The sequence below is a fragment of the Perissodus microlepis genome, chromosome 11 (genome assembly GCF_051167445.1).
Source record: "Perissodus microlepis isolate ML-2025 ecotype Zambia chromosome 11, ASM5116744v1, whole genome shotgun sequence".
Taxonomy (NCBI): domain Eukaryota; kingdom Metazoa; phylum Chordata; class Actinopteri; order Cichliformes; family Cichlidae; genus Perissodus; species Perissodus microlepis.
The window spans coordinates 2,697,715-2,717,190 of NC_140471.1; the positions used below are offsets into that span (position 1 = coordinate 2,697,715).

At 43.2% G+C, this 19,476-nt stretch overlaps 3 protein-coding genes across 5 annotated transcripts; 1 reads left to right on the forward strand and 2 right to left on the reverse strand.

Annotated features, from left to right (window-relative positions):
- Positions 1–1,325: 1,325 nt before the first annotated feature.
- Positions 1,326–3,174, reverse strand: LOC146377068 (homeodomain-interacting protein kinase 2-like). The gene has a single exon (XM_084942769.1). It carries the CDS (start codon positions 3,134–3,136, stop codon positions 1,559–1,561), a length of 1,578 nt encoding a protein of 525 aa, XP_084798895.1. The 5' UTR covers positions 3,137–3,174; the 3' UTR covers positions 1,326–1,558.
- A 5,311-nt stretch (positions 3,175–8,485) lies between these two features.
- LOC146377069 (homeodomain-interacting protein kinase 2-like) lies at positions 8,486–10,063 on the reverse strand. The gene has a single exon (XM_084942768.1). The coding sequence runs from the start codon at positions 10,061–10,063 to the stop codon at positions 8,486–8,488; it is 1,578 nt and encodes a 525-aa protein (XP_084798894.1).
- A 157-nt stretch (positions 10,064–10,220) lies between these two features.
- Positions 10,221–14,409, forward strand: LOC146377070 (uncharacterized). 3 transcript variants are annotated; one of them, XM_084942766.1, is made up of 3 exons: positions 10,221–10,985; positions 11,063–11,133; positions 11,878–14,409. In XM_084942766.1, the coding sequence occupies exon 3, from the start codon at positions 12,544–12,546 to the stop codon at positions 14,407–14,409; it is 1,866 nt and encodes a 621-aa protein (XP_084798892.1). In that variant the 5' UTR covers positions 10,221–10,985; positions 11,063–11,133; positions 11,878–12,543. The 3 variants fall into 3 exon arrangements, with proteins under 3 accessions (XP_084798892.1, XP_084798891.1, XP_084798893.1); XM_084942765.1 differs by having other exon boundaries at positions 10,221–11,133; XM_084942767.1 differs by lacking the exon at positions 11,063–11,133 and having other exon boundaries at positions 10,221–10,473.
- Positions 14,410–19,476: the final 5,067 nt, after the last annotated feature.

The window sequence follows — 19,476 nt, forward strand, 5'->3', positions numbered from 1 at the left end:
TCCAGCCCTAACTATATGCTTTAGCAAAACGGAAAGTTTGAAGCCTGATCTTAAAAGTAGAGATAGTGTCTGTCTCCTGAATCCAAACTGGAAGCTGGTTCCACAGAAGAGGGGCCTGAAAACTGAAGGCTCTGCCTCCCATTCTACTTTTAAATACTCTAGGAACAACAAGTAGGCCTGCAGTGTGAGAGCGAAGTGCTCTAATAGGGTGATATGGTACTACAAGGTCATTAAGATAAGATGGGGCCTGATTATTTAAGACCTTGTATGTGAGGAGCAGGATTTTGAATTCTGGATTTAACAGGAAGCCAAAACAGGAGAAATCTGCTCTCTCTTTCTAGTCCCTGTCAGGACTCTTGCTGCAGCATTTTGGATTAACTGAAGGCTTTTCAGGGAGTTTTTAGGACTTCCTGATAATAATGAATTGCAGTCGTCCAGCCTGGAAGTAATACATGCATGAACTAGTTTTTCAGCATCACTCTGAGACAGGATATAATTATTATATATATATATAATAATATATAATTGACTGAATGTAAGAGCTCTGGACAGGAGTTCACACAGTGTGGATCTGTCATCAGTGCTGTGAAGTTGACCAAAACTGATGCTAGAAGTTTCTTCTGAGTTCTTCAGTTCAGGATTCTGATGCAACCCATTTGAACTAGCTACCCAGAATGCTCTGCAGCGTAAGCCGTGGCAGCCTGTAAGTGAACTAATTCATTTTCTAAAAATACATATATAAAACCAAAACCATATAAACTACATATAAACATATATACCATATCCACTTGTCTAGGAGGAGACAGGGAACATACAAAAGCTACAGTCATTAATGAGCTAAATGATTTGTAATCAGTGTATTACACCTTCATTTGAACTGTCTAACTTTGTGTAAATACAGAATTATATGCCTTTTTATTATGTGACAAGAAAAGCAGATTATTGTCAAGAATCAGAATATGATTAGACTGTTAACCTAAATAAACATAAAAAGGTAGACATTCAAAATCCAGACAACAAACCAGTTTAAACCGGTTGTTGTTATGACTTCACTGCATGAAATCATAATTTGCATCAGTGGGAACAAGAGCTGGCCATTTATTTTCACACCACACAACAAAGAACCGCAGTGCTGAGACCAGCCCTCATCCAGTCACCTCAAGTTGAACTGTGGAGCTACCAGGGTCCCGATCAATTCACTCTGAAGCAGATCAGGTTAACACTTATCAAACAGTGGCGGACCGAGAGGCAGTGACACCAGCGACAAAACAAAAACACTTGAGAGTAAGAGTTGATTAAAGTTGAATACATTTTATTTTGTACATTAAAAAAAACAAACAATTTTTAACAAAAAAAAGTTGCCTCAAGGCATTTTATACTGTAGAGTAAAGACCCTACAATATAAGAAAGAAACCCCAACAATCTGATGATCCCCTGTGAGCAAGCACTTTGGCAACGGTGGGCAGGAAAAACTCCCTTTTAACAGGAAGAAACCTGTGACAGAACCAGGCTCAGGGAGGGGCGGCCATCTGCCACGACCGGTTGGGGAGGGTTGATCTTAAGATTCTGCATCATGTGAAGAAAAGCAAAACAGCCTTAAGAAAAAGTTTTTGATCCTTTTCCCTAATGAAAGCCGACCTTTCGGAGGCTTTGTTTTGACTATTCCTTCTCTGCTGTCTGTACTTTCTGTGCTAGAATCTAAATCACTGGATTCAGAGTAAGATCCTACCAGCTGTTTTTGGGTCATCCCAGGCTTTTGTTTGACACCCAGCCTACAAGACATGTCATCTTCTTCATGCCATGCAAACCTGTGAAATGCAGGCTGATTCTTTTTGCGTGCAGCTGCTCTTTTCTGTCGGTTTCTTTGGATTTTAGCTGCAGTCACACAGTTGTTAAAAGTGGAAGACAGTCTAGATCTCCCACTGCTCTGTTCGCTGTTGCTTATGATTTCACTGGAGGTAACAAAGTTTTTGATTTCATTTTCTAGACTGAGGGGTGGGCACACTTCCATGCTCGTGTGGGATGACTTCGTGTAGCACTCTCCTGCAGGGTCCTCAGGAAGATGTTTCATTGTAATGAAACGATGTCCCAGACCCTCAACAGGTGTGATTCTTTTTACAGGATCCACACACAGCATCCATTTGAGCAGGCTTAAAAATGCCGCTGTGTCTTCCACTTCGGATTCTGTGTTTGGCGGTGGGTGGTGTTTGGCTAAATCATCCATGCATGCATATTTGTCTGCGAGTGTTTTAGTTTGTTTGAACAAAGTGCCTGTAGATACTGAATACTGAGCTGGTGTCTTCAGTACCCATGTGTGTTTTATTATCCCTTTCCTCATCCAGAAATATTTCTTACTGTGCTTCCCTTCCTGTAACATGCGTTTATTAGGCTGACCAAGCATGTGAACAAAACTTTGCATCATTTCATATTCACGCCAGTTGAAAAACAGGTGGTTGCCCAAGTATAGAAAAGCTGCGACACAACCGAGAGCCCACATGTCTGCCGATTCAGTCACAGGTATGCCCAACATGACCTCAGGGGCCCTGTAACCAAGGGCCTGAATAATAGTGCCACGTGGAATTTTTGCAGGACTTGTGGCAAAACCAAAATCAATAAGTTTAACTTTATATGGCTGTTGAGACTGATTTACAAGCATGATATTATCAGGTTTGATGTCTGCATGCATCATACCTCTGCTCTTCAGAGCGGTAAGAGCCACAAACATCTGCTTTAAAATGACCCGAATATCACAGAGATCCAGTGGAATGCAAGACCTTTGATTCACGAAATCATGCAGACTAATGTCTAGCATTTCCATTGAAATGAAGGCGCGATGTTTGTACTTGAAAATTTCGTAGTACTTTACCAAATTGCACCGATCCCTATCCAGAACACTCAGTTCTTTTACAGCAGCGGCCTCTTTCCAAGCGAACTTGTTGTATTCCCTTCTAGCTGCCTTGACTGCTACCCTTTCAAAAGTGTCTAATTTTACACATTCCACCACTTTCCCAAAAGTTCCTTCTCCGAGGAGCTTATATACCATGTATTTACATGTTTTACTTTGAATGAGGGCGTTTATTTGTAAACCCTCATCACTGTCATAAGACGACGAAGACGAATCCGAAACCGAAACCATTTTTTCAAAAATATATCTAAAGTTTTACAAAACGATGTGACCGCAATATGAAGCTGGCAGGTTCTGTCAGTAGGCGGCTGTATCAGGGTATTTATGCCTTTTGGATCAAAGGCAGCGTTCGCTCACTGTGATGTAACCGAGTGACGCAACAGAGCGTAATGCTTTGATCCGGAGCAGCGGTTAAGAGCTTAAGAATGCAAAGGTCTCTGGAGAGATATATAGGTTAGGAAGATAAACTGCTTGACTGGCAGTCCACATCTGGAGTGGACAGCCTGTCGGAATGGGATCAGACACGCTGTCATTTCTGGAAAAGTCCATCCCGGAGGTGTCCGACGCGGACAGCGGTACCTTTTAATAAGAATCCCCCCCTGGCTCTACACGGCTGTGTACGTTTGAAAGTGCGGACGACGGTAGGAAATTCTTGATACCTTTAGGTGCACCATGTAAACTCAGCAATGTGTACTCCAAAAGCCACCATGGTTATTTCAAAGTTGTTGATTTATATCTTTTTTTTTACCCTTTTTCTGTGTGAAATTTCTCTTTGTTGATATTTTTGAAATCCCTACTTTTAAATAATGTTAAACAATCCCGATACAACAGCGACATGTCCTCAGCTGCTGTGATCTTTTTAAAGTTTTACATCTGCAGGACTTTGAAGTTATCTGTCACGGTTGCGCTGGCAGACCGTGGCGATGTGGGGAAAATAGGACCCAAAACGCAGGGCTGTGTGCGATGAATGCAGTTGCGTTTGTAACCCACATCAGATTTGTGGGTTGTGCTGCTGAATAAGGTTGGAGGTGTAATTTTCCCTCACCGCCACTAGGAGGCGAGTATGCCTTGAGATGACTTTCTGTTAGTCAACATTTCCTGTTGTGGAAGCCGTTACTCACGAGGCAACCGCCAAATTAACTGAAAGATCCTGGTAAGAAAAGCTGAAATAAAAGTTAAATTCGCAATTTATCTTCACATACTAGCTGTTAACAGATGGCTATTTATTAGGATCTGAAATCTGTGAAATACGGCCGTGGGAAGCTGCGTCAGCCGGGCGAGCTATCTCACCACGAGCTCCGGTAAGGGATGCTACATGAATGTTAGCGCCATGAAGACATGTAGTTGACTGCTGTTAATATATTTCCTGTTTAAAAACAACCAGGCGGAGTTGTGATATTTATGTTTAAAGTACTGTAACATCACTGATGTACAGATGTTTAATTTTAAGTGCTAAAGAATATATTAAAATGTGCCCAGCTAACCGCTAGTATTAAGCTACTGCTTAGCGATTTCTCTGTGTTCTAACATTACTGTGATTCATCTGAGTTTGTTAGCTTTCCAAAACGTTGGAGAAGCAGTAATATCGTCATGTAGTGCTTAAATGCACACCTTTTAGTTTTGTTGACTTGGAAGTTAACTCATTTGATAAAGATGCAAAAAGTTCCTAAAATGTGATTATAAAATGTGAGGGATCTCATTACTCTGTTGAATGTATTAATGTTTAAAGAAGTTGATATATTTTTCTGAGAAATAATTCAGGTTGAAATATCTAAAAAAAGAAGAACAGTTAAAAGCAAGCTGTTAAAAGGATAAATATGGGAGAGTGAATCTTATAAGTTTATTTATTCCCAAAAGGGTAAATATAAGGTATATTTTCTGTTGCACTAAGACCTTGTGTGATGTAACTCAAGTTATTTCATGATGGTTGAGACATTGTATAACTAAAATAATTTGTTATACTTGAGCAATACTTGACTGAAAGATGAGTGATGGAAAAAGCATAGATAAAATAGTAATGTATGCACTCTGAACTGTGTGCATAGATTGGTTTTTGACCAGGACTGGATCATTCGTGATCTGAACCCTGTGGGTTCAGTGGCGAGCCAATCCCAAGAGAGTGACTGTCGACGGACCCGAGTGCGGTGTGGCCAGCCGTGGGATCCATCTTCAGCGAACCTCAGGACTATAACTGCATTCCTTGACACAGATAAGACTAACACTTTAAAAATCTACCCGGGTAGTGTTAGAACCAATGGACAGAAACACACACACACACAAGGAACTCTAATTTCTCTTTCCAAAGAGAAGTGGACTGAGCAACAGGAGCGGAAGCTCTTTAATTGAAACTCTTTGGAGAATTTCCTTAAAGAGGATGTTGTTTTGATTTTATTTTTGAGCCCTTTAATGTGCGTTTGTGCACTGCAGGAAGCCGGCTTTAGACAGGCAGGGTTTGTAAACTTTACAACTTTCAATACAGTTTCTATTCAAATCACATCTTATCTATCATTGTGTGGTTCCTTCTCTGCTGATCCTTTCAAGGCTCCATAGTCTTACCTAGAACTTTCTGATACTAGTCCAAAGTTGTCGAGACAATAATTTAATGCGTATCTCATGTTATTTAATTGTAATACCTGTTACACGTTTATTTACAGTGATGTAAATATTAAGCAATAAATCTCCGTGCGCGCCCCTGACTCCCGTGCCGTGTCTTCTTCCGTACTCCTGCCGGGAAATAACAGAGGCAGCCGTTAGTACAATTAACTTCACTGTAGCAAGCTGGAGAACTGAAGGGAAGTCTCACGCAATAATCCGGGATCGAGGAGCTCTCAGGCTGTGTCCCAATCCAGCGACCGCATGCTTCGGAGTACGAGCAGGATGTACGAGAAGTGCGGAAGTGAGAGGCTCGTGAAATGGGCCTTTGTCGCGCTGCTCATCATTGAGCAGCGCTGAATCATCATTGACATCAGGTAATCTCAACTCAAGACATGTTGTCATAGAGTACAAAGCAGAATTATTTATCCTGACAAAACAAAATCAGCTTGGTAAACTTATACAAACATGTCAAAACATCAGCATGCATTTGTTTAATGTTCCAATAAAATATTTCACACTTGTGGTCAGACGTGTACATGTAGTGATCATGGACATGGCTGTCATGGTCATTTTGGACTTTTCATGATTTCTTTGAACTGTTCTTTTCCAATGGTCCATACAGGGGAAATCAGTAAGTGCATTAGAACAACCCAGGAAATTGATCCCAAACATACATCTAAATGGTTTTATAATGACTAAAAGAAGGTGAATATAAAGCATCTGGAATGACCTGAAGCATTTAGAAAATGCATAAAAGCTGTGTCTGTGATAGTAAACCAGCCAATTTAAATGAATGTTACCAACTCTGTCGAGAAGAGTGGTCAAATATCCTGCTTAAATCATGCCAGAAGCTTGTTAATAGCAACATTGAGTAAAACTTGCTAAAGGACATTGAACCAAATATTGAAGGTGCATTAGTGCAGCTGTATGGATATTTGCTAATGTGTCTAAATGTGATCCTCTGAGGTTTACAAAAACTGCAAAATAATTAAAAACTTTTCATTCTTTCAAGTAATTTAAGATGTATGCTGTACAATCATTCCACCCTAAAACAGAAAACAATCTAAGAGCTCTTTTTGATGTTGACCCCTGCCCAGTGTTGCCAACTTAGCGACGTTGTCGCTATATTTAGCGGATTTTCAGACCCCCTTTGCGTCTTTTTTTTCTAAAAAGTGACTAGCGACAAATCTGGCGACTTTTTGAGATGAGAGCACGTATCGCTCTTACTCTCAACAAGCACCGGGTGCTGCCGTGGCCACCTGACCCGTGCCAAAGCGCTCACAGGTGGCGGTCCCCACGCAGCAGTCACCTCCAGCTGCTGTCAGAGCAGGAGGTGCTGACCCCTACGCGTCCAAACTGCAAATGAATCGCACATGACGAAGCCACTTCACCCACCCTGACTGTAACGCAGTCAGTTCTTCTTTTACTTTCTGTGGATCACAAAGTTTAAAACTACTTAAAAACACACACTTTTTATTAACTCACAACTCGTCTCTACAGAGGAGATATAAATGATGGAAGCATTAAATATTACGGTCAGATGAGGACTGAAAATTAAGCTTGTCCCATTCTACTTGTAAATACTCTAGGAACAACAAGTAGGCCTGCAGTGTGAGAGCGAAGTGCTCTAATAGGGTGATATGGTACTACAAGGTCATTAAGATAAGATGGGGCCTGATTATTTAAGACCTTGTATGTGAGGAGCAGGATTTTGAATTCTGGATTTAACAGGAAGCCAAAACAGGAGAAATCTGCTCTCTCTTTCTAGTCCCTGTCAGGACTCTTGCTGCAGCATTTTGGATTAACTGAAGGCTTTTCAGGGAGTTTTTAGGACTTCCTGATAATAATGAATTGCAGTCGTCCAGCCTGGAAGTAATAAATGCATGAACTAGTTTTTCAGCATCACTCTGAGACAGGATATAATTATTATATATATATATAATAATATATAATTGACTGAATGTAAGAGCTCTGGACAGGAGTTCACACAGTGTGGATCTGTCATCAGTGCTGTGAAGTTGACCAAAACTGATGCTAGAAGTTTCTTCTGAGTTCTTCAGTTCAGGATTCTGATGCAACCCATTTGAACTAGCTACCCAGAATGCTCTGCAGCGTAAGCCGTGGCAGCCTGTAAGTGAACTAATTCATTTTCTAAAAATACATATATAAAACCAAAACCATATAAACTACATATAAACATATATACCATATCCACTTGTCTAGGAGGAGACAGGGAACATACAAAAGCTACAGTCATTAATGAGCTAAATGATTTGTAATCAGTGTATTACACCTTCATTTGAACTGTCTAACTTTGTGTAAATACAGAGTTATATGCCTTTTTATTATGTGACAAGAAAAGCAGATTATTGTCAAGAATCAGAATATGATTAGACTGTTAACCTAAATAAACATAAAAAGGTAGACATTCAAAATCCAGACAACAAACCAGTTTAAACCGGTTGTTGTTATGACTTCACTGCATGAAATCATAATTTGCATCAGTGGGAACAAGAGCTGGCCATTTATTTTCACACCACACAACAAAGAACCGCAGTGCTGAGACCAGCCCTCATCCAGTCACCTCAAGTTGAACTGTGGAGCTACCAGGGTCCCGATCAATTCACTCTGAAGCAGATCAGGTTAACACTTATCAAACAGTGGCGGACCGAGAGGCAGTGACACCAGCGACAAAACAAAAACACTTGAGAGTAAGAGTTGATTAAAGTTGAATACATTTTATTTTGTACATTAAAAAAAACAAACAATTTTTAACAAAAAAAAGTTGCCTCAAGGCATTTTATACTGTAGAGTAAAGACCCTACAATATAAGAAAGAAACCCCAACAATCTGATGATCCCCTGTGAGCAAGCACTTTGGCAACGGTGGGCAGGAAAAACTCCCTTTTAACAGGAAGAAACCTGTGACAGAACCAGGCTCAGGGAGGGGCGGCCATCTGCCACGACCGGTTGGGGAGGGTTGATCTTAAGATTCTGCATCATGTGAAGAAAAGCAAAACAGCCTTAAGAAAAAGTTTTTGATCCTTTTCCCTAATGAAAGCCGACCTTTCGGAGGCTTTGTTTTGACTATTCCTTCTCTGCTGTCTGTACTTTCTGTGCTAGAATCTAAATCACTGGATTCAGAGTAAGATCCTACCAGCTGTTTTTGGGTCATCCCAGGCTTTTGTTTGACACCCAGCCTACAAGACATGTCATCTTCTTCATGCCATGCAAACCTGTGAAATGCAGGCTGATTCTTTTTGCGTGCAGCTGCTCTTTTCTGTCGGTTTCTTTGGATTTTAGCTGCAGTCACACAGTTGTTAAAAGTGGAAGACAGTCTAGATCTCCCACTGCTCTGTTCGCTGTTGCTTATGATTTCACTGGAGGTAACAAAGTTTTTGATTTCATTTTCTAGACTGAGGGGTGGGCACACTTCCATGCTCGTGTGGGATGACTTCGTGTAGCACTCTCCTGCAGGGTCCTCAGGAAGATGTTTCATTGTAATGAAACGATGTCCCAGACCCTCAACAGGTGTGATTCTTTTTACAGGATCCACACACAGCATCCATTTGAGCAGGCTTAAAAATGCCGCTGTGTCTTCCACTTCGGATTCTGTGTTTGGCGGTGGGTGGTGTTTGGCTAAATCATCCATGCATGCATATTTGTCTGCGAGTGTTTTACTTTGTTTGAACAAAGTGCCTGTAGATACTGAATACTGAACTGGTGTCTTCAGTACCCATGTGTGTTTTATTATCCCTTTCCTCATCCAGAAATATTTCTTACTGTACTTCCCTTCCTGTAACATGCGTTTATTAGGCTGACCAAGCATGTGAACAAAACTTTGCATCATTTCATATTCATGCGAGTTGAAAAACAGGTGGTTGCCCAAGTATAGAAAAGCTGCGACACAACCGAGAGCCCACATGTCTGCCGATTCAGTCACAGGTATGCCCAACATGACCTCAGGGGCCCTGTAACCAAGGGCCTGAATAATAGTGCCACGTGGAATTTTTGCAGGACTTGTGGCAAAACCAAAATCAATAAGTTTAACTTTATATGGCTGTTGAGACTGATTTACAAGCATGATATTATCAGGTTTGATGTCTGCATGCATCATACCTCTGCTCTTCAGAGCGGTAAGAGCCACAAACATCTGCTTTAAAATGACCCGAATATCACAGAGATCCAGTGGAATGCAAGACCTTTGAATTAGGAAATCATGCAGACTAATGTCTAGCATTTCCATTGAAATGAAGGCGCGATGTTTGTACTTGAAAATTTCGTAGTACTTTACCAAATTGCACCGATCCCTATCCAGAACACTCAGTTCTTTTACAGCAGCGGCCTCTTTCCAAGCGAACTTGTTGTATTCCCATCTAGCGGCCTTGACTGCTACCCTTTCAAAAGTGTCTAATTTTACACATTCCACCACTCTCCCAAAACTTCCTTCTCCGAGGAGCTTATATACCATGTATTTACATGTTTTACTTTGAATGAGGGCGTTTATTTGTAAACCCTCATCACTGTCATAAGACGACGAAGACGAATCCGAAACCGAAACCATTTTTTCAAAAATATATCTAAAGTTTTACAAAACGATGTGACCGCAATATGAAGCTGGCAGGTTCTGTCAGTAGGCGGCTGTATCAGGGTATTTATGCCTTTTGGATCAAAGGCAGCGTTCGCTCACTGTGATGTAACCGAGTGACGCAACAGAGCGTAATGCTTTGATCCGGAGCAGCGGTTAAGAGCTTAAGAATGCAAAGGTCTCTGGAGAGATATATAGGTTAGGAAGATAAACTGCTTGACTGGCAGTCCACATCTGGAGTGGACAGCCTGTCGGAATGGGATCAGACACGCTGTCATTTCTGGAAAAGTCCATCCCGGAGGTGTCCGACGCGGACAGCGGTACCTTTTAATAAGAATCCCCCCCTGGCTCTACACGGCTGTGTACGTTTGAAAGTGCGGACGACGGTAGGAAATTCTTGATACCTTTAGGTGCACCATGTAAACTCAGCAATGTGTACTCCAAAAGCCACCATGGTTATTTCAAAGTTGTTGATTTATATCTTTTTTTTTACCCTTTTTCTGTGTGAAATTTCTCTTTGTTGATATTTTTGAAATCCCTACTTTTAAATAATGTTAAACAATCCCGATACAACAGCGACATGTCCTCAGCTGCTGTGATCTTTTTAAAGTTTTACATCTGCAGGACTTTGAAGTTATCTGTCACGGTTGCGCTGGCAGACCGTGGCGATGTGGGGAAAATAGGACCCAAAACGCAGGGCTGTGTGCGATGAATGCAGTTGCGTTTGTAACCCACATCAGATTTGTGGGTTGTGCTGCTGAATAAGGTTGGAGGTGTAATTTTCCCTCACCGCCACTAGGAGGCGAGTATGCCTTGAGATGACTTTCTGTTAGTCAACATTTCCTGTTGTGGAAGCCGTTACTCACGAGGCAACCGCTAAATTAACTGAAAGATCCTGGTAAGAAAAGCTGAAATAAAAGTTAAATTCGCAATTTATCTTCACATACTAGCTGTTAACAGATGGCTATTTATTAGGATCTGAAATCTGTGAAATACGGCCGTGGGAAGCTGCGTCAGCCGGGCGAGCTATCTCACCACGAGCTCCGGTAAGGGATGCTACATGAATGTTAGCGCCATGAAGACATGTAGTTGACTGCTGTTAATATATTTCCTGTTTAAAAACAACCAGGCGGAGTTGTGATATTTATGTTTAAAGTACTGTAACATCACTGATGTACAGATGTTTAATTTTAAGTGCTAAAGAATATATTAAAATGTGCCCAGCTAACCGCTAGTATTAAGCTACTGCTTAGCGATTTCTCTGTGTTCTAACATTACTGTGATTCATCTGAGTTTGTTAGCTTTCCAAAACGTTGGAGAAGCAGTAATATCGTCATGTAGTGCTTAAATGCACACCTTTTAGTTTTGTTGACTTGGAAGTTAACTCATTTGATAAAGATGCAAAAAGTTCCTAAAATGTGATTATAAAATGTGAGGGATCTCATTACTCTGTTGAATGTATTAATGTTTAAAGAAGTTGATATATTTTTCTGAGAAATAATTCAGGTTGAAATATCTAAAAAAAGAAGAACAGTTAAAAGCAAGCTGTTAAAAGGATAAATATGGGAGAGTGAATCTTATAAGTTTATTTATTCCCAAAAGGGTAAATATAAGGTATATTTTCTGTTGCACTAAGACCTTGTGTGATGTAACTCAAGTTATTTCATGATGGTTGAGACATTGTATAACTAAAATCATTTGTTATACTTGAGCAATACTTGACTGAAAGATGAGTGATGGAAAAAGCATAGATAAAATAGTAATGTATGCACTCTGAACTGTGTGCATAGATTGGTTTTTGACCAGGACTGGATCATTCGTGATCTGAACCCTGTGGGTTCAGTGGCGAGCCAATCCCAAGAGAGTGACTGTCGACGGACCCGAGTGCGGTGTGGCCAGCCGTGGGATCCATCTTCAGCGAACCTCAGGACTATAACTGCATTCCTTGACACAGATAAGACTAACACTTTAAAAATCTACCCGGGTAGTGTTAGAACCAATGGACAGAAACACACACACACACAAGGAACTCTAATTTCTCTTTCCAAAGAGAAGTGGACTGAGCAACAGGAGCGGAAGCTCTTTAATTGAAACTCTTTGGAGAATTTCCTTAAAGAGGATGTTGTTTTGATTTTATTTTTGAGCCCTTTAATGTGCGTTTGTGCACTGCAGGAAGCCGGCTTTAGACAGGCAGGGTTTGTAAACTTTACAACTTTCAATACAGTTTCTATTCAAATCACATCTTATCTATCATTGTGTGGTTCCTTCTCTGCTGATCCTTTCAAGGCTCCATAGTCTTACCTAGAACTTTCTGATACTAGTCCAAAGTTGTCGAGACAATAATTTAATGCATATCTCATGTTATTTAATTGTAATAACTGTTACAAAAGTGGCGAGCCAGCCAGGAGCCTGGTTAAGTGTCAGCAGTGAAACATATCTCAAGTTTGGGGAATTGTATGAAAAAAAGGTGTTTAAATGTTTTAGTGTCATTGCCAGTGATGGAGTTCATAGCTAACTCGGGTATTAAAGTCCCTAATGCAGTGATTGTGAGTGGGTTGCTTGAATCGCCAGAAGATGAGGAGATTATAGACTTTCTGAAGAAATATGGTTCTTTTAGGCTTGTTTCAGTAACTGATGCTGAATCAGAGTTTTATAAAAACCTGATTATTGAGTATCAAGATGGTGCCGCCATTGAAGCCTTATCTCCTCTTTTGCCTTACACACATGAACTCAAAGAGAACCCAAGTGTCAGGTATCTCGTTCAAGCTTTGGCTAGCATTTATACTACGAAGGTTGGCTGCAGTGTTACCAAAACCTACCTCAATGAGATAAAGAAATTGGCAAAATTAAGTGGGAAAGACTACGAAGAAGTGCTGAGAGACATGATGTCAGAGATCAGTGAGGCAATTGGAACAGACAGCATTGATGAGGCATCTGTAGCCAAACCGTTCGACACATCTCTTGAAATAGTTGAAACCTCAGAGCACCCGATGTTCAGAAGTCCCTCCTTTATGGATTCCGGTCAAGATTGCCCCAAACCAAAGCCACCCACCATCCAGAGGCAAAATCTACCCATCAGGGAGAGTGACCTGCATCCACCTGAAGTTCAAAAGGTCATCGTTGAACACATTGTAAGGAAAAGTGACTGTAACACATATCCACATTTTCCCATCAAGCTTCACCCATTTTCAGGAAAAACCCCAAGACCCAGTAATGAGACCGACTACGACACATGGCGATCACATGCTGAGCTTCTCAGGAAAGATCCCACTCTGTCCAATCTTCAGAAGTCTCGGAAAATGGTTGAAAGCTTGCTCTCCCCTGCAGCAGATATTGTTAAAAGGCTAAGTCCTGAAGCTACCCCTGAAACTTACCTTCAACTGCTGGATGCAGCCTTTGGAACTGTTGAAGATGGCGAAGAACTTTTCGCCCAGTTTATGAACACTCTTCAGGATCCTGGTGAAAAGGCTTCGTCTTACCTCTGCCGCCTCCAGGCTGTTCTAAACCTTGCTGTTAAGAGGGGAGGAATTGCTGCTGAAGAAGCAGACAAATATATTCTCAAGCAATTCTGCCGCGGTTGTTGGGACAACATCTTGCTCTCTGACCTCAACCTAGAAGAAAAGAAAAGTCACCCTCCAGCGTTTGCAGAGCTCCTGTTACAGATCCGTACTGAAGAGGATAGACATGCAGCCAAAGTCACACGCATGAAGAAGCACCTCGGCTCAAATCGACAGCGGGCCATTACTAGCTCGCAAAGCACATGTGCCTGCAGCCAGCAAGTAGTGATCCCACCCGAGTCCAACACATTGGTGGAACTCAAACAGCAGGTTGCATCTCTTCAGAGCCAGCTTACCGCATTGATGTCAAAGAAACCCCAAAAGACCTCGAAACCCAAGGGGAGCGCTGAGCACACATCCAGCCGACCACTACCACCTAAACTTAACCCTAGAGCACCAAGCTGGAAGCCATCCAACCCAAAACAGAATGCAAGGCCAAAGGCCTGGTATTGTTTCAAGTCTGGTCAGGATGGCCATATTTCCTCAACTTGCACTAACGAACCAAACCCCACTCTCGTTGATGAAAAAAGAAGTCAGCTAAGAGAAAAGCAGCGTCTTTGGGATGCAACCGACCATCTAACTCCCAATGAAAAATTTTTAGATGTAGCCTCAGTTGTAGGGCAAACTGAGGCTGTGGCAGCTCACCAGCGCCCTGTTAATAAAGACGCTACACCTAAATTAAGTGCTGCTTTGAACCAGTGTAATGTCAGGAAACACCTTTCGAAGGTTTCCCCAAAACTGATAGGTACAAAGAGTACATGCTAAGTGATGATCCAAGATAAACAGTTTAACTGTCTGATGGACACAGGTTCACAAGTGACTACGGTTACCAAGTCCTTCTTTGATCAACATCTGTTCAAAACACAGATGGAGCCACTGTATGATCTATTGGAAGTTGAAGGTGCCAATGGGTTACCCGTGCCTTATTTGGGCTACATTAAAATCACCATCACCTTCCCAGAACAATTCCTGGGGAAGGAGTGTGATGTCCCAACCTTGGCCTTAGTGGTCCCAGACAGTGGAACATCTGGCTTTCATGTACTGATTGGTACTAACACCCTTAATGTGGCATATAACATGCACAAAGAGAAAGGTCCAGTGATCCACCACACTTCAGCAGATGGCTACAAGACTGTGCTGAAAGTATTACAACTGCGACATGAACAATGTCACGACAGTAACATTGGAGTGGTGAGGATGCATGGGAAAGAAAAGAAGGTTGTTCCGGCTGGAGAAACTGTTGTTTTAGAGGGAACTGTAGCAGTCAAGGGACTCCAGTCGGAGAAGTGTGCCATTGTGGAGTACCCTACATCATCTCTGCCTGGAGGACTTCTAGTAAAGACCTGCCTCCTTAATGTACCGACCAGATCCCCATGCAGGCTACCAGTTGTGATTTCTAATGCATCTGAGCGTGACATCACTATTCCTGCCAAGAGCGTGATTGCTGAGCTCAATGCAATCCAGGCTATTTTACCGCACAAACAGAGTGCGATGGAGGGTCAGGAGCCAACCAAGCTACCTGGATCTAAGTCCCCTGACCAACCTAAGCTGGTCTTTGACTTTGGGGAATCTCAAATTTCTCCAGAGTGGAGAGACAGGATTGTGGAAAAGCTGAATGGCATGCCTGAAGTCTTTGCCATGGATGATATTGACTTTGGGAAAACAGATAAAGTAAAACATCACATCAAGCTTTCTGACCAAACACCATTCAAGCACAGGGCCCGGCCGATCCACCCAAACGATGTGGAAGCCGTCAGAAAACATCTTCAAGAACTTCTTGATGCTGGAGTGATTCGTGAGAGCGAGTCTCCATTTTCATCTCCCATTGTTGTGGTCAGGAAGAAAAATGGTCAAGTTCGCCTCTGTATTGATTACAGGAAGTTGAACCTGCAGACAGTGACGGACGCGTACGCACTCCCAAGGATGGACGACACTTTCGCAGCACTCTCTGGTTCCAGGTGGTTCAGTGTCCTCGACCTCAAGTCTGGTTATTACCAGATTGAGGTTGATGAAGCTGATAAGCCCAAGACTGCCTTTGTCTGCCCGCTTGGTTTCTGGGAGTTTAATCGCATGCCTCAAGGAGTGACGAACGCCCCAAGTACCTTCCAGAGGCTGATGGAAAAGTGCATGGGTGACATGAACCTGAAGGAGGTTGTAGTTTTTCTGGATGACCTGATAGTCTTTTCAAAGACTTTAAAAGAACACGAAGCCAGACTCATCAAGGTTCTCAACCAGTTGAAGGAGTACGGGCTGAAGCTGTCTCCAGAAAAATGCAAGTTCTTCCAGTCTTCGGTTCGTTATCTGGGACATGTGGTGTCGGAGCGGGGAGTGGAAACAGACCCAGAGAAAATAGCAGCATTAAGGACCTGGCCAGTTCCTCACCGCCTAAAAGAGCTGAGTGCCTTCTTGGGATTCTGCGGGTACTATAGGAAGTTCATCAAAGGCTATTCAAGCATAGTAAAGCCTCTGAATGATCTGACATCGGGGTACCCACCTGTTCAGAAGCATTCCAAGTCAAAAGACAAGAGTGGGCAGTACTACCACCCAAAAGAACCATTTCTGGACCGTTGGACACCCGTTTGCCAGCAGGCCTTTGAAATGATTATAGACAAACTGACATCCCCAGTTCTAGCCTTTGCAGATCCCATGTTGCCCTACATCCTACACACGGATGCAAGCTCCACCGGCCTCGGAGCGGCCTTGTATCAGGAGCAGGAGGGGCAGCTGCGTGTTGTTGCTTACACTAGCAGAGGGTTATCACGTAGTGAATCCCGCTACCCGGCTCACAAGCTCGAGTTCCTGGCATTGAAGTGGTCTGTGACAGAGAAGTTCAGTGACTATCTGTATGGCAATCAGTTTACGGTGGTCACTGACAGCAATCCTCTCACTTATATACTTACTTCTGCCAAGCTCGATGCAACCAGCTATAGGTGGCTGGCTGCACTCTCCACCTTCTCTTTTAAGCTCCAGTACCGCCCTGGGAAACAAAATGGAGATGCTGACGCATTGTCGCGACGCCCTCACGGCAATCTGCGTGATGACCTACCATCTCAGAAAGAGTGGGACAGGATACGTCGTTTCACTCAACATCACCTATCTGACCCAGGAGACATTGAAGTGGTTAATCCAGAGGTCGTTCAAGCCATTTGTGAGAGACAACTTATCTATTGCGCCGACAATGCAATGGACTGTGATGGTAGTATCTCCCTGGTTGAAAGCCTGGCCATTTCTGCAGATGCGGTGCCTGACAGTTTTGGGCATGAGGACGGGCTTAGAGGACTACCCATCATCCCAAACCTTTCAGAAGAGGACCTCAGAGACAAGCAACAAGCTGATCAGTGCATTAAGCATGTCATTTCCCAGATTGAGCACGGAGTGAAACCACCACCTAGTCTAAGAACCGAGCTTCCAGATCTGCCTCTTTTGTTGAGAGAATTGAACAAGTTTGAGCTCCGAGATGGCATCCTCTATAGAACACGCCTAGAAGAGGGACACCCACAACATCAGTTAGTCTTGCCTGAGGAACTTCGGGACGTGGTATTGAGAAGCCTGCACGACGACATGGGTCACACGGGAAAGGAACGCACAGTGGATCTAGTCAGAGCTAGATTCTACTGGCCAAGAATGGCTTTGGACATTGAGAAGAAAATAAGGACGTGTATCAGGTGTGTGTGCAGGAAAGCTCTACCTGAGAGAGCTGCACCTCTGGTGAATATAACGACGACGCGACCACTCGAATTAGTATGCATGGACTTTTTGTCTGTTGAACCGGACAGAAGCAACACAAAGGACATCCTCGTGATCACTGATCACTTCACCAAGTATGCTGTAGCTGGACCGACACAAAATCAAAAGGCTCGAACAGTTGCAAAGTGGTTGTGGGACAATTTCATCATCCATTATGGATTCCCAGAGAAGCTGCACAGTGACCAAGGTCCTGATTTTGAGTCGCGGTTGATCAAGGAACTCTGTCAGATTGCAGGCATCCGTAAAACGCGAACAACACCATACCACCCAAGGGGCAACCCGGTGGAACGCTTCAACCGCACTCTATTAGACATGCTTGGCACTCTGGGAAGTAAAGAAAATCGCACTGGAAAGACTTTGTAAAGCCGTTGGTCCACGCGTACAACTGTACCAGGAGTGAGGTGACTGGGTTCACACCATATGAACTAATGTTTGGACGCCAGCCAAGGTTGCCTGTCGACCTCGCATTTGGGTTACCAGTGAAAGAACAGCGACACAAGTCACATTCCCAATACGTACAGGACCTTAAATCTCGTCTTGAGCAGAGCTACAAAGTTGCCACAAGGACTGCTGCCAAGGTAGCTGAGAGGAATAAGATTCGGTTTGATAAGCGAGTGAGTCCTTCTGCTTTAGGCGTTGGCGACAGAGTACTCGTCAGAAACGTGCGTATTCGAGGAAAGCACAAGCTTGCTGATAAGTGAGAGTCCACAGTCCATGTGGTAGTAAAGAAAGCTGGAGACCTTCCAGTCTATACAGTTAGACCGGAGAACGGCGAGGGTCCCAAGCGCACGCTGCATCGCGATCTCTTACTCCTATGCGGATTTCTTGCTGCACCAACGGAGGAGCGTGCTCAGCCCAAACGAGCTAGAAAGCCTAGGACACGTCAGAATACTCCCAACAGCACAACGGAGCTTGACCAGTCTTCAGACGAGGAGGACATTGTTCCCATTGCCTGGTTCGAAACACAGCCAGTCTCTGAGACGACCGGGGGTGCTGCAAGGCAAAATGCCCCAAGAGACCTAGGTTCCAGTCACGCCAAGAATAACCTGACATCAATCTCCGCCGAGTCAACGGATGTTCCGGAAGGTGCCAATGTTATGCCTGATGTCACATCAATTGACCATGAAACAGATCAATGTGGCGATGAGCAGACTCCAGATGACTGTCAGACCTCACCTCCTGCTGCGGACGTACCAGCACCTGAACTCCATGAATCTGTGGGAGAAGCAAAGATGGATGATAGTGCATCCACTGAATCTGAGGGACAAAGGATGCCGCTGGATGGCAGTTCAGGAGAAGAGGAGTTGCTTAACGAGGTCAAGGACTTAAGTGAGGACCAACCTAAAGAGATCCCAGTCCTCCCGGACAGGTTGGAGGATGTGACGAATAATCCTGGAACTGAAGGACAAGAGGAGAGTGGTGAAGTAGAGGAACGTGCTGACACTAATATCCATGTCAGGAGGTCTGAGCGGGATCGTCAACCACCAATGAGGCTCGACTACACTGAATTGGGGAAACCAATTGTCACCGTTGTAAAGTCTTTCTTCCAAGGGTTGACCGATGCGTGGAATGACATGGTAAATGAAGGTGAAGCACCTGCTTCTTCTCTTGCCTTTCCCCCCAAGAAACATTTGTGTCTAAATCACTGGATTCAGAGTAAGATCCTACCAGCTGTTTTTGGGTCATCCCAGGCTTTTGTTTGACACCCAGCCTACAAGACATGTCATCTTCTTCATGCCATGCAAACCTGTGAAATGCAGGCTGATTTTTTTTGCGTGCAGCTGCTCTTTTCTGTCGGTTTCTTTGGATTTTAGCTGCAGTCACACAGTTGTTAAAAGTGGAAGACAGTCTAGATCTCCCACTGCTCTGTTCACTGTTGCTTATGATTTCACTGGAGGTAACAAAGTTTTTGATTTCATTTTCTAGACTGAGGGGTGGGCACACTTCCATGCTCGTGTGGGATGACTTCGTGTAGCAATCTACTGCAGGGTCCTCAGGAAGATGTTTCATTGTAATGAAACGATGTCCCAGACCCTCAACAGGTGTGATTCTTTTTACAGGATCCACACACAGCATCCATTTGAG